The following is a 15612-nucleotide window of genomic DNA, read 5'->3' as shown; positions in this document are numbered from 1 at the left end:
ATGTGTAGGGAAGAAATATATGAACGTATTTGTATATATTATACTATGTAACACTGAAAGCAGTTTTTTCGAAACGCGAGTTTTCCAGAGTGTTGGATAGTTTGTAATATCCGGGACATATGTTTCAAATATACCAGATTCCTGATGCCTTTGAGGATTTATATCATCATAATTTGATTTGTGAACGGCAGATATCTGTAACGCCATTGAGCCTATATAGCCACAACTAATATGACTATGTACTATCCCCGTTGGTTATACCCCATGAATAAACGATTTCCTTGATATTTGATGTCAAAATCATTCAAGCGATAGAACGATAGTCAAGCAAAAGCTACATGTATATGACTAGTTGTAATAACATTATGTATATCGTTGCTTTGGACATGCATCCTCGTCTTTAAACAAAAAATATATAAACATTTTACAAAATAGGAAAACCAAACTGACATTGACTTAAGGCAATAGTACCGTCAAAAATGAACAGCAAAGCTAGGGTTTTGTGTAAGCATTTTGTTCAGTGTGTTCAACGTAATATGTCATCGGGAATATATTTACCCTCATAACGTGTTTAAATTATTTAAAGCAGCGAGATATATGATGTGTAAAATGTGTATGTTTGTGGCAAATGTGCGTGCGTGAATGGGTGAATGAATTGAGTTTAACGCCGCTTTGAACAGTTTTATGTCATGGTTTGTCAGCTTGATTTAGGTGGAAAGCCCGAAGTGGTGTTTCTCACTTTGGGGAAACCCACGAACATACATAGAAATGTAATCAGGCCGAATCGGATTGGAAACCAAGATCATCGGTTTCTGGCACATCAAAGGGACGCAACTCTGTTTCGAAAATTGAGTCTAGGAGAGGAACATGTACAATGAAATTATTAATGATAGGTGTAGGCTGATTAAGAAATCAGTTTTTGATTTTGAACATTCTGCAAATATATCCAAGTTCCCGTCCACAGTTTTTGTCATCAAGGGAACGCGTTTCGGGGAGGAGAAAGCCGCAATACTTCCTGCCTCGCCCGCTCAGGTGGCGACCTCCGAATACATCAAAAGACACTTCGCTTTTACTTCCTTCCCAAAACCACGTTCCCTTCCGTCCAATTTTGGCACCAGTCCATATCTCTGATGTATCTGCAAAACAGGAATTGAATTAAACCAGTTATGAAGGGAAAAAGTAAACCGTGGACGAATCAGGAAATCGAACCAACGATAAACTGAAAATTATATCAGGGTTGATATACATAACATAATACCTCTTAACAATTTATACATTGTGTGGATGTACACGAAGAGATATCATGTGTTCAGAAAGGGGACTTGTATCAGATGAACACTATCAGTTTGATGTTAGTCGACATCGACATGTACAAATGATTAGCTGGGTAAATTATTCGGGGGGGGGGGGGGGGGGGGGCAACAAACCGACCCGACCCTTTGAGATACTGATGAGATGATGATAGACTAATGAGGCTGGGGTTTTTAAATTTGAGACCTGTCCAATTGTGAGTCATGATGCCCCGACGGCGTGGATCCCTGCCCACATTGTCAAATATTGGTTTGCCGGACCCATGCTCGATAATCTCATTTTACCGATCGGCCTGAAATAGCTGTTGGATATGGCGTAAAACAACATTCACTCCCTTCCATCAGAGCGAGAGTGAGCGCTTCCACTAAAACAACTGCACAAGAGCATATACTAGTAATATTAACCTACCATATAACATAATCGGTCGTGGTATTATCAAGCATTGCCATATAGAGGACGGTAGTGTATCCTGAAGAATAATTTCATGACTTTGTACGAATAAATAGGACACATAGGAGTTTCTGATATACAGTAAACTACGTATATAACGTACACGCTTATAACGAAGTGACGGTTATAACGAACTATATTTTTGGGTCCTATCCATTTGCTGTATATATTCCGTACATTTGCTTATAACGAACTACGGCTATAACGAATTAAAATTAGTGGTCCCTTTGGGTTCGTTATAACCGTAGTTTACTGTAGTAGTGATCGCCACGGTATGCCCATGTGGGGAATTGGCGCGAAGAATGAACGGTTAAAACTGATACACTACCAACCACGATATATATATGTATAGAAGTGAACGAGTTAGAAGACTTGATTTATTGGTAGGTGAACTGGCCAACTCCAAACATTAGAAAAAGTTGTAATTTTACATTCTAAAGTGTTTGAGCAACCCATTTTTCTAAAATAAAACATTCATTAAGAAAATCCTGAAAACCCCTTCTCACATAGCTGCACCTATTTCAATGGCAGTGCAGGCAGCTTCGGGTGTATTATTACCAGCCGTACTGTTTGAAATAAAGGAGTTGATCAAACTATTTTATATTCAAATACTATTTTTTCAAGCGCAAAACGGCTCTACAGACACTATTGTAATACCGTTATGACGTGCCACCATTGTGGACGTTATATTTATGAAGTCATTTACAGCGGCTTCCTTTGCCAAACACACTGCAAATAATTTAGTGTGGACACTAACGATGTTATTCCTTCTTTGAGAGGCATCGCTCCTAATTGTAATAAAGAAGTTGTGTATTCATATATATTACCCACTCAGTACTATTAGATATAGTACTAAGTTTGTAAGGTTTATGAATGAACATCTTCTTTGGTACAATTTTATCCTTACTTAACGAGACTATTACATTCATACGAACGTTGCGAAATAATTCATACATTTCTATTGCACTCAAAGTACTCGTTCTTAAACTCGTAACGTCGCATTACACATACGGATGGCATAATTTCTATTTTACTACCTAGCGCATGTCAACTGTCATCTCCTGATTTCGTGAATAAATAAGGTACCCAAGAATGACATCTTCCCGAGGCAAGGGCGTTAACTGACTACAAAAGTCCAGTCCAATCAAAATCGCGCTACGAAATCGAAATCCGGTTTGTGAACTGTCATGCAGATTTCCGTCGATTGCAGGATTTGCAAAGCACCGCCAACCCGTTGTTAACAGAACTGATATTTTGCTTATCTTTTCATGTTTTAAATAAAGGTGCTCACGTGATTTGATGCACTTCGCGATGTAAGATTTATCACAATATAGGTCTTGATTATCAATCAGATCGTCTTGACTGGGCGCTATCATTTTGTTTGAAGCAAATGCAAGTGATACGAGAGGTGGAATCTGATTGGTCCATAGGAGAGGCATAGAAGGGACATAACTCGTAATAGCCACTGGTGGCACTACGATCGAGTCCAGGAATTCTAGCCCAGTTCGGCAATGGTGGAAACTGGACGTTTAAGTCAGTTTACTCTCTTGCCTCGGGAAGATGTAATGACAACAGATTTGCTAAACATTCAGACGTGTTTGAGGTTGGTAAAGACTGGATCATGATGAAAAATTGGACAAAACCATGATAAGCATGTTCAAGAACTACGGCTTACAATAAGTAAAAGTGGTGAGCTCGAATGCAAACGTTGAAGGAAATTAAAGAAAATAAAAGTAAATTAGAGTTATGATGTTGATTTCAAATATGCAAATGAGTGAATGAGTATGGTTTTACGCCGAATTTAACAATATTCCAGCAATATCACGCCGGGAGACACCAGAAATGGGCTTCACACATTGTACGTCGGGAATCGAACCCGGGTTTGCGGCGTGACGAGTGAATGCTTAAACCACTAGGCTACCCGACCGCCCGAAATATACAAATGAGACTGGTAGACGCGTATATATATATATATATATATATATATATATATATATATATATATATATATATGATACGACCCGTGAAGATCCGGGGTAGCATAGGTCTCCAGCTACCCATGCTTACCGTAAAAGGCGACTATGCTTGTCGTAAGGGGCGACTAACGGGATCGGGTGGTCAGGCTCGCTGACTTGGTTGATGCATGCCATCGATCCCAATTGCGATGATCGATGCTCATGATATTAATCACTTGATTGTCTGGTTTAGACTCGATTATTTACAGACCGCCGTCATATATATTATAACTGAGTGCGGCGTTAAACAACAAACCAACCAACCAGTAGATGGTACGGGTCAAAATAAGGAAAAGCATCGAACATAATTGTTGTCGCTGATGCACAACTTTTGAGCAAGACACCTGATCACAGTCACCAAGGATGCATTCTTAAATGAACATGTTACACGGCCTTGCATCTTCTACACGTGCAGTTGTAAAAGTCTTTGAAGCGCTTATGAAACACCCCTTAAGTTAGTGAGTGATTTGAGTGGGTTTAACGACGCTTTGAAAATCATTCCTGTTTTATCATGGCGTGTCAGCTTGATGTGGAGGAAGGCCTGAAGTGATGCAAGTCTCAAACGTTTACCACAATGGTGAAACCCATGAGCACTAGTGCCAGACCCGGAAACAAAATCCGGGATTCGAACCGACGATCATAGGTTTCTGGCGTGCCCAAGGGTCGCAACTCTGCACTTCGAATAGCAGCGCCTTAGACAACATGGCGACACATGCTCACTAATAACCCTTTACTAAACATTAAATTGTATTAAATCTATCGTATATTATTTTCAAAAACCCCTACTTTGTTTTAACATATATGTTAACTTGAGCAATTACCGTTTCCTGGTATGTTTGACACAAACTCGGCCTCTTCTTGTGAATAGATTTCAACCAGGAAAGCGTTCATCTCTTTACACATAAACTGAATAAAGAAAAGAAACATTTGTTAGATGTATTGTATAAGGTTAAACATCAATGAACGTAAAGTTGAAATACTGTATCACACGACCTGTGTTGGTCGCGAACCTTGTGGAACGAAGTATGTATTACGAGACTGACCCGACCTCATGGTGAGCACAACAAGGATCCCCTGCGAATATGGCACACTATGAATAGCATTGCGTGTTCAAAATGACGGAGGTGAGGTGAGGTAAAATTGGTTTTAAAGTCGCGTCCAAGATTATTGCACTTATATAGCGACGTGCATGCACGTTTGTGTGTGTGTGGCTGCTTGTACTAGTCCGGACTGCTGCCAATTTATAGTGCTAGCTCACTTATACCATGCCGCAGTTGAATACTCAGACACAGTATACTGACTCCGAGCCGACCAGTCCTTGTTTTAGCCCCTTAATGCCGAGCGCCAGACAGGGTAACAATAGGTACCATCTTTTAACGTCTTTTGGTATGACGCGGCCGGGGATCGAACCCCGGACCTTCCGCTCTCCTCCAATTGTCGGAATTCACTTCAATTAGTTATATGTACCACATGAAACTGTGATAATGAAACGTTTACGTTCGATTGTAGTACTGTGTTTGTTCACAGGCTGTTATATATTATACCAGCACCAATGTTTTACATGAACACCTAGGTAAGAATAGGTTTTAAGCAACCCATGTTTGCCGTAAAAGGCGACTATGCTTGTCGTAAGAGGCGACTAACGGGATCGGGTGATCAGGCTCGCTGACTTGGTTGGTGCTTGTCTTCGTACCCCAATTGCGTGGATCGATGCTCTTGATATCGATCACTGAATTGTCTCTCCAGACTCGATTATTTACGTGCCGCAGTCATATAGCTGGAATATTGCTGGGTACAAACAAACAAATATGATCACTTGAGCGCAAAATCTTACCTTTGCTATTTTCCACGAGGAGGGTTCAGTCACATGCAAAAAACACGAGTTTCGAAACCTCTTCCAGTGAAGGGGGCAATCGTTTTGGATACCTACAAAATAGACATTATATTTTCCTGTAACCCAAGGGTTTTTGCACAATGCATACGTGTCAATGAAACAGTACATTTACACTATAAATGCAGGATTCGGGGGCACGGGTGGCCCAGTCGTCTAAGGCGCCGCGATTCGCTGTGCAGAGTTGCGTCCCTTGGGCATGCCAGAAACCTATGATTGTGGGTTCGAATCCCAGTTCGCCCCGATAATGTTTCTAGGTTTGTCAGCACCCTACCCGTACCCGTGGGTTTCACCGAAGTGGTAAACGTCTGAGACCTGCATCACTTCGGGCTTTCCTCCCACATTAAGCTGACACGCCGCGATATAACTGGAATACTGTTAAAAGCGGCGTTAAACCAAACTCACTCACTCGTAAATGCAGGTTGCAATAAAATAATGTCGATAATGTCAAATAAGTACCTAAACTTATGTCTCAGGAAATATTATGGTAAGAAGAGAAAGAAATGTAAATCTAGAGAAAAGCCCAAACCGATAAAAATCTAAATTACTCTTTTCTGAGATTTAATATATATATTGAATGTGTAATATCCGTAACAATATAAGTATGATATTACCTATAGAATTAAGTTTCTCTTTGAGTATTGCTATTTCTTCGACAACGTTTAACATGGCTGTGTGGAGGGGGCGCACTGCGTACTTGACCACAACAGTCAGATCCTTGGACACATTGGTGATCTTAGTGGACAGTTCCTCCTTGTTGATGTCAACCTGTTCTAGGACTGACATCACGCTGGCCTGAACATTCCATAATGTGGAGGTCCTCCTCTTGAAATCTTCGTAATCATGTTTTATTTCCCCAATGGCATCCGCAATGGCTTCACTTGTTTCTGTTGAAAGATAACATTTCATTATTTATTGGGTTCAAGATGAGCGTGCTGTAAATCAATACATTGCACACGCGTTGTAACTAATACGCTACCAACATCGACGTTGACGTAATGCAAACAAACATTTTGGCGTAAAACGAACACACGACGTGATAATGACGTCATATGAGTAATGACGTTGTTGATGACGACAAAGAAGCATACTTCGTCACTCTATATGTGATATATATATTTTTTCATTTTTCTCATTCACAACGACCGACTCCTAACCGTTGCCTAATAGATACAGCGTCTGTCTGAAGAACGGAAGGTGGGTGATTCGATCCCCGGCCGCGTCATAATCAAAAGACTTTAAAAGATTGTTCTTGTTGTTACCTCCCCGGAACGCGGCATTAGATGGATACACTTAGGGCTGGCCGACTCGGAGTCAGTATACTGTGTCTGAGTGGGATATCCATATCAAAACTGCATGGTATCTCAGTAGACTAGTACTGTAAAACCTGCAAAAGTCCTTATAAGTACAAGCAGACACTATATACTGTATACTAATACTGAACGCTGACGTTACACCCCATTTCACCCGACCTTACCTTCTTTTCTGGACCGATTGCTATTAGCGGCATGTCTCAAAGACACTAAACGTTAAGATAAAATTACTCAGGCTCAAAGACATGTAGCGCACAGCTTTGGCAAAGTGACTTACAGCGTCCCCCCGTCCCAACCCCCCCCCCCCCCCCCCCCCACACACACACACACACACACACCACCACCTTCAGTTATGAGCCAGAAGGATGTTTGAATTTTGTCATTTGAACACTGAGTGAGTGGGTTGGGTTGAACATCATTCACGTCCACGGTGTATCATCTTGATGTGGAGGAAAGCCCGATGTCATGCTGATCTTGGGCGTTTTGTACACGGCAGAAACCCTCGGGCATGGCTTTGGTGCTGACAAACCGCGAATTGTGGACCCTTTGACGACTGGGCAACCCGTGCCCCCGTCATCGGAGAAAATTTAGAACTGTTTTCACATCAGTCTTGGTTGTTTGTTTGCCATCTAACACCGCACTTAATAACAATCAAGCGGTGTGCTTGTCACATGTACGTGGAGTGTTTACGTGCATGTTTTCTTTTAACAGTGTTATGTTTCGTGGACATGACATTATAACTTGAGTTGCATATCCTGTTACCGTTCCTGGGATAGTGTGTAGCACCACATGCCATTAACGTACTCTCTGTAATATGCGTTGTTAAGAAAGTTGTTGACATAAAATTGTTTGTTTACGCCATTACAGATAAGGTTCAAGTACATTGTCGAGTAATGTATGACACGAGAGCCTATGAAGCGCGGATAAATCGTTCGCTCGTCACAACGATGGCCCGGGCTCGATTCCCAACAATGCGTGAAGCCCATGTCTGCTGCCCCCCGCTGTGACTTTGCTGGAATAAGGGAGGCGAAAACCAATATGTTTTCTCACTCAGTCACTCACGATTTGCTTTTAGTTCCATACTGACGCCATTCCCTTCAGAAATCACTACCAAGGCATATGAATTTACTGTCCGTCAACCTGTTAAGGCGACTAACGGGATCGAGTGGTCAGGCTCGCTGACTTGGTTGATGCATGTCATCGATCCCAATTGCATGGATCGATGCTCATGATGTCAATCACTTGATTGTCTGGTCCAGATTATTTACAGACCGCCGTCATATAGCTGGAATATTGCTGAGTGCGGCGTTAAACAACAAACCAGCCAACCAAACACCTGTATGGTTTAAAAACTCGGCGCTCTTTATTGTTAACGGTGATCGTGTTGGACACATATTTATCAAACGTCTTTCTTTTGGAATGTTCTCCTGTACTGATCTTTAACTGAAGATGGAATCACTATCTTCTGAAATACTTTTGGTCCGATCAAAATGTCCGCAAATAACTGCCAGATTTCTGAAGTGGAATTAAACAATAATCACTCACTCAGTTAATCAGTCAGCAGGTAAACACGAATAATGCCTTGAACTTTCCAGGCTCTTCCCGCTGTTCCAAGTGAAATGTCCAGTTGTTAATATTCTCCTTTAAACACACAGCACTTTCAGTGAGTGAGTATGATGTTGCGTCGCTTTTAGCAATATTCCAGCAATATCATGGCGGTGGACACCAGAAATGGGCTTCACACATTGCACCTACATTTGTAGGTCGGGAATCGAACACGGGTCTTCGGCGTGACGAGCGAATGCTTAAACCACTAGGCTACCCGACCGACCACTTCAGGATTACTGCACTTTTAAATTCATGTTCCCATTTCTGCGGTATTTACTTATCTCGGTATGTCTCAAAATATGTTTGATGATCAATCTGGAAAGTGAGTAAGTGAGTGAGTGAGTTAGGTTTAACGCCGCTTTTAACAATATTGCAGTTATACCACGGAGTGTCAGCTTAATGTGTGAGGAAAGACCGAAGTGATGCAGGCCTCTGGCCTCACTTCGGTAAAACCCACGAGCACGGGTATGGTGCTAACAAACCTAGAAACATAATTTGGGCGAACCGGGATTCGAACCCACAATCATAGGTTTCTGGCGTGACAAATGGACGCAACTCGGCACAGCGAATCGCGGCGTCTTAGACGAATGGGTCACCCGTGCACCCCAATCTGGAAAGGGACATACTTATATCATCCTAATTATTTTAGTTTTCAGCTATCAATAATTCTATATCTATAACTTAACGTTTTTAGTTTGACTGGCTCTAATACTGTTCTTGTTATTCTTGTACAACATTTAGAATCGAAACCGGACCATAATAGGCTTGACGAGCGAACGCTTTTACCACCGCGCTACCCCACCGCCCAATCACGAACAAAGGGATGATTCACAGCAAAAAAGGGGCGGTCGGGTAGCCTAGTGGTTAAAGCGTTCGCTCGTCACGCCGAAGACCCGGGTTCGATTCCCGACATGGGTACAATGTGTGAAGCCCATTTCTGGTGTTCCCCGACGTGATATTGCTGGGATATTGCTAAAAGCGGCGTAAAACCATACTTACTCACTCTCTCACTCACAGCAAAAAAAGTGTAGGTTTCCGTCTGCTGGAAACCTTCCGGAAACCTTCCAAAAAAAATGTCAAAACTTGGGGGGTGCATTTTGTTCACTTAAGTGTTAAACACATAAAAGATTATCTGGAAAATACCAAGAAATTTGAAGGTCGCGCTACACCACCGCCCAATCACGAACATAGGGATGATTGTGTCATTGTTTAAGAATGACATTCACTCAGGTTGTTATATTGCATAACTGACTCTTGTCTCACAGTCGGACAGACCATGTGTGCCGACCCTGTGACGTGAAGTTGACACAAATCACTGGCTCCCGCTGTGTCATCTGGCTGGGTAGGCTTGCATCATGGGTATCTGGCTCACAGCAGGAGTGACAGTGCGTTAAGCCGCACATGTGAAACATAACATATCTGTTATGCAGGTGAGGTGAGGAGAAATGGGGTTTAACGTCGCGTTCAAGATTATTGCACTTATGTAGTGACGTGTGGCTGCTTGTACTAGCCCGGACTGATGCCGATTTATAGTACTAGCCCACTGAGATACCATGCCGCAGTTTAACATGAATACCCCACTCAGACACAATATACTGACTCCGAGCCGACCAGTCCTTGTTTTAGCCCCTTTATGCCGAGCGCCAGACAGGGTAACAACAAGTACCATCTCTTAACCACTTTTGGTATGACGCACCCGGAGATCGAACCTTCCGCTCACCGGGTGGACGCTCTACCACTAGACCACGGAGGCGGTCTCTGTTATGCAGAGGTCAGTTAGTGCATTACCTGCATTGAATATAGTTTAAGAATATTTATATTGATTTTAAGATATACGTTGATTTTGTTAAATTTTGTTTAACGCCGCACTCAACAATATTCCAGCTTTATGACGGCACGCTGTAAATAGTTGAGTCTGGACCAGACAATCCAGTGATAGACATCATGCGCATTGATCAACGCCATTGGGATACGATGACATTCATCAACCAATTCAGCAAGTCTAACCACCAAATCCCGTTAGTCGCCTCTTATGACAAGCATGGTTTTGCTGAAGACCAATTCTTTGCCGGATCTTCACGGGTCGATTTCACATTAGCCGATGATCTCAATATGTTATGCTAATACACATAATAAATAGGTTTTCATCTGCCAAATATTTAATGTTTTTTCATCTTGTTGTGTTTCGGGTTTAGTACAGGTCCACAATTTTTATTTTTTTAAATTTTTATTTTTATTTCAATTCAGTAGACATAAATGAAACATTGGCACATGAGGTATATAAGTGTAGCAATTTATAGAATCTTATAACATGATCAGATATGGATATGTACATATATTGGATTGACTGAGAAATTATTTTAAGTATGCTGGTAATGCCTTTATTAATACTACTATTTTTGATGGCGATTAATTTTTCTATTTTACATACATCTTTCAATATTTTTTATGACGAAAAGAAAGCATAATGAAGTTTTCTTAATGCTGGACTACAGGTCCATAATTGCCCATGTTTGTCGGAGAGTGTCGGAGAGCTGGTTCTCGAGCTCTCAGTCAGTGGTTTATCGCTACGGCGATATGGTTGGAATATTGCTGACTGCGTTGGAAAACAACATTCACTCACTTACGAATGAGTGTGAGTGAGTGAGTTTGGTTTTACGCCGCTTTTAGCAATATTCCAGCAATATCACAGCGGGGGACACCAGAAATGGGCTTCACACATTGTACCCATGTCGGGAATCGAACCCGGGTCTTCGGCGTGACGAGCGAACGCTTTAACCACTAGGGTATCCGACCGCCCCACTTACGAATGGTTTGATGTGTTGAACAACTGCGTGAAAATCTATGTTGTTGATTTTTCCTCCGCTTATAAGCACTGACGGGCTTCATTTCGAAGGAAATATTTTGTATTAATGTATAATATAACAGTTAATAATTGTGTATTCGATCCATTTCCTGTTTCAGCTTGGTATTTGATATATCGTATAGATTACAGCACCATATCACAGACGCAGACGGAAGTGATCACTTAAATATACGCCGTTACACGCCCAGAACACAATGTGAGATATGTGTACCAGGATATATGTTTATAACCCCGGCTACTCGACATATGTCGCCACAGCCGGTAGTGTGTACATCTGGTGTTGTGAATGAAGAGTTAAATAGTTACCTAAACCACACTGAAACGAGAGTCAGTGATAAAGTTTAACATTTAACATCGCATCTTGCAATTTTCAAATGACGAGGTAATTGCAGTTACGTTTATTTCAATGATGTTTGTTTGTTTGTTGTTTAACACCGCACTCAGCAATATTCCAGCTATATGACGGCAGTCTGTAAATAATCGAATCTGGACCAGACAATACAGTGATTGACATCATGAGCATCGATCCACGCAAATGGCATACGATGACATGCATCAACCAAGTCAGCGAGCCTGACCACCCGATCCCGTTAGTCGCCTCTTACGACAAGCATAGTCGCCATTTACGGCAAGCATGGGTTGCTGAAGACCTATTCTACCCCGGATCTTCACGGGTGCCCGAGGACACGTACATTGTGTCCTTCACGCTGCATATATGACTGATTGATCAGTCCCTAAATATAATTTAAATGCCTTCCCCCCACCTACAGCTGCGATAGGTTTTGGCGATCCCACTTTCGCCGTGTCATTTATTCATGGCAGCGCTATCCATAACACGCCCCCTTCCCTCCCCCCTTCCCCCAAACATTTGTTTCATATTATGGCGTTACCCTTTTCACCGACCTTGTGTTCTGCTAATCCCGGCTTGCACTGTGGCGGCGTCCTTCTGCATACCATGCATTTCACCCTCTACTCTTGCGAAACGCATGTCAGTGAGTCGCTCCGCTTCTTTGACGTGAGCGTGGGAAATATTGAGTCCAGTGTTGAGTTTATCTTCAATTTCGCCTGTTTTGTCTTGAAGTTGGTCGAGGGAAGTGTTTAAGCCGCTGTTGATATCCTCCAGTTTGGAATTGAAATAATCCAACCCTTCAGCGAATTTCTCAAACGCACCTTTCATTCTTTCAGAAAATGTGTCCATTTCAAACCGTAGACTCTCAAACATTGGTTGATGTGAGCTGCAGATGTTTGCAAGTCCTACAATGATGAGCATGAACAAGACGGGCTTCTGTGAGACCTCCATTCTGTGAGATCCCCGCGGATGCACGTAGACACTTGCCCGGGCTTCAGAAATGAATGCTCTTTACATTAAATATACGAGAGTTTCCAGACCCGGAAGGAGTTTGTTACGATTAGAGTCCCGACCCGGTAGTTCGGTTAGCTCAAATTCACAGTCATACATGTAGGGGCAATGAGCTACTTATTCCGGGGAAAGAAATAATGCTTCAACACTTGTCAAAATGACCATTCACGTATCCCTATCACATGAAAGCTTAAAGGCTCATGAAAGTGTTTACATACACTTGTTTGTAAAGTTTACTAACTTAGTGAATTTCACTGTCCACTCAGACACTAACATCTAAGTAGATTTTACTAACCAGTTAGTATTTTGTTTCCCCACAAAAAGGTTTAATGGGAAGTAATTTCTAGTGTAAGTGAATTTCGCTGCCCACTCAGACACTAACATGTTAGTAGACTTTACTAATCAGTTAGTATTTTGTTTCCCGAAAAAAGGATTTAATGGGTAGTAATTCAGAAAAGTTTCATGTATGAGAGAAATACTATGCCCCATCAGCTTGGTTTATTTGTACATTGTTATGTTAATATTGTACCATGTTCGTTTTAAGTCCTGGTCGAATATGTGTTATGCAAGTGCCGGTGAATCTGATTTGCACATTTTGATAAATATAATTTATTATACTCTTCAAATAAGGAAACGCACAGGTAATATGTGGAACATTGAAACTAACTACACAAAAAATCCGGTATATAAATTGAATATGCGTTATTGGATATGTGTTGGTGGCTTGATATTCGTCAAATGGTGAGTCAAAACGCAGCCAATATCGATTTTGATGTCTTAAAGAGCATTGTTTTCACACTTGTTAAAAAATGTCATGAAGGAAAAACAGTAAAGCAAAATGCACGTGCAAGTTATGGCATTCGTAACTCGTGGTAGTGGCTATAAAAAGGCAAGCACAAGAAAGTTATGGTAGTGGTAGTGGTTATAAAAAGGCATGAGCCAATAATTTGTCAACATTTTTCAAGTTCGAAAATACCGGGACTCAACGCTTCCGATCGGAACATCGCCAAGGACGTATCCAAAGAGGGGAATCGCAGTCTTCTGTTGCAGCAAATCGCTACATGCATCAAGTTCGTCAGCCTCACCTTCTTCCAATCATTGACCGCGAGAGGGAGCTGTTTCAACAGAAAAAAACACTCCACCGCACACAGCTCGTGTCACGGTAGACTACCCTCATAATGCCAACATCAATGCCTTGCCCTGGTCGTCGAGATGTCCAGATCTCAACCCAATCGAACACCTCTGGGATGAACTCGATCGACGTCTACGTCAACGTCAGAACACGCCGCAGACACTCCAACAACTGGCCAACGCGTTACAAGTAGAATTCCACAGGACAGAATTCGTACACTTATCAAGTCAGTGCCGAGGAGATGCAGAGCCGTTATTGCTGCCCGGGGCGGTCACACGAGATACTGAGTTCAGAGAAACCTTGTTGCCTTATGTGACATGACAATAAACAGTTTTAATGCCTTTGTACAACGACAATATGTGACTACCGAGGGCCAAAATTTAATATTTGTATCTATGATATTAAATTAAATATATCGACTTTATTGGGTACAATACGTTTACTTAAAATCTACCTGTGCGTTTCTTTTTTTGAAGAGTGAATCTGTTATACATCTCATCCATATTTGACGTATAGCCTGGTTACATGCAATTTATTAAACATGTTTATATTCTTAACGTGTTTAAAAGTGTTAACTTTGAATTCTAAACATGCTGGCAGGTGTTTAAATGCTAAACATGTTTAAAGGTGTTTAAATTCTAAACATGCTGGAAGGTGTTTAAATGCTAAACATGTCTATGATATAAGTATGTCCCATTCCAGGTTGGGGGGCACGGGTGACCAAGTCGTCTAAGGCGCCGCGATTCGCTGTGCAGAGTTGCGTCCCGTGGGCACGCCAGAAACCTTTGATTGTGGGTTCGAATCCCGGTTCGGCCCGATTATGTTTCTAGGTTTGTCAGCACCATACCCGTGCTCGTGGGGTTCACCGAGAAGTGGTAAACGTCTTAGACCTGCATCACTTCGGGCTTTCCTCCCACACTAAGCTGACACGCCGTGATATAACTGGAATAATGTTAAAAGCGGCGTTAAACCCAAATCACTCACTCACTCATTTTACAGTGTGGAATATATTACTGAAATGCCTGATATTTACCTATCTTTAGCATCTTCGTATAATCTACTAGGCAGGATAGTAAAATCGCTGTTTTCTAACCTTCTGGCCGCTGTTTCTAATTAAGTTAATCGAAGTCACCAGGCGTTCTTTTCAATGTAAATACAACCGGTCTTATAGGGGACTTCCGTATGTGTATCGTTCATGGGTAACTTACATAATTAACGAATATAGATGACAACCAGAAAAAATAAACTTCCACTTTTGATTAAAGAGTGATCAATTACACGATTAATTGATGTTAAACAACTAAGGTCCGAGATACTGTTAGCACACGTTAGTTCCAATAGTTCCCAGTTTTATGATCGCAACATCCATCATAAGGGGTATTTATCGACACACTTATACAACTGTCAGACGAATCTGCAAACTTATATATAAGAACAAAAGAAGAACATGTGAATTTGTGCTGCATATTTGAATATTTAGCATTGTGCCGTTTGAGTTTGTTGAAAGCCATTAACGTTACGAATGAAAGCCATTAATGTGACAAGTGCTATATGTCAAATGAAGCGACTCTCGACGGAGGTGATATTTGTCTTGCGCTATCATCCAACATTTATATAAGCACGTTTTTATACAAGAAAGGATCTTTTATGACGTCATCATCGAAGT

At 41.5% G+C, this 15612-nt stretch overlaps 1 protein-coding gene across 1 annotated transcript; it reads right to left on the bottom strand.

The window, feature by feature from the left end:
• Positions 1-494: 494 nt before the first annotated feature.
• On the bottom strand, positions 495-12848 carry LOC124143489 (low affinity immunoglobulin epsilon Fc receptor-like). Its single transcript, XM_046512491.2, has 5 exons — positions 12358-12848; positions 6282-6554; positions 5611-5702; positions 4598-4682; positions 495-1136 (listed from the first exon to the last, which is right to left on the bottom strand). The coding sequence occupies exons 1-5, from the start codon at positions 12752-12754 to the stop codon at positions 913-915; spliced, it is 1071 nt and encodes a 356-aa protein (XP_046368447.2). The 5' UTR covers positions 12755-12848; the 3' UTR covers positions 495-912.
• Positions 12849-15612: the final 2764 nt, after the last annotated feature.

This window comes from Haliotis rufescens, unplaced genomic scaffold (genome assembly GCF_023055435.1).
Source record: "Haliotis rufescens isolate VD_foot unplaced genomic scaffold, xgHalRufe1.0.p SCAF_8, whole genome shotgun sequence".
NCBI classification, from domain to species: domain Eukaryota; kingdom Metazoa; phylum Mollusca; class Gastropoda; order Lepetellida; family Haliotidae; genus Haliotis; species Haliotis rufescens.
Note: the sequence above shows the minus strand (reverse complement) of the source record. Positions and strands in the feature narration are given on the sequence as shown.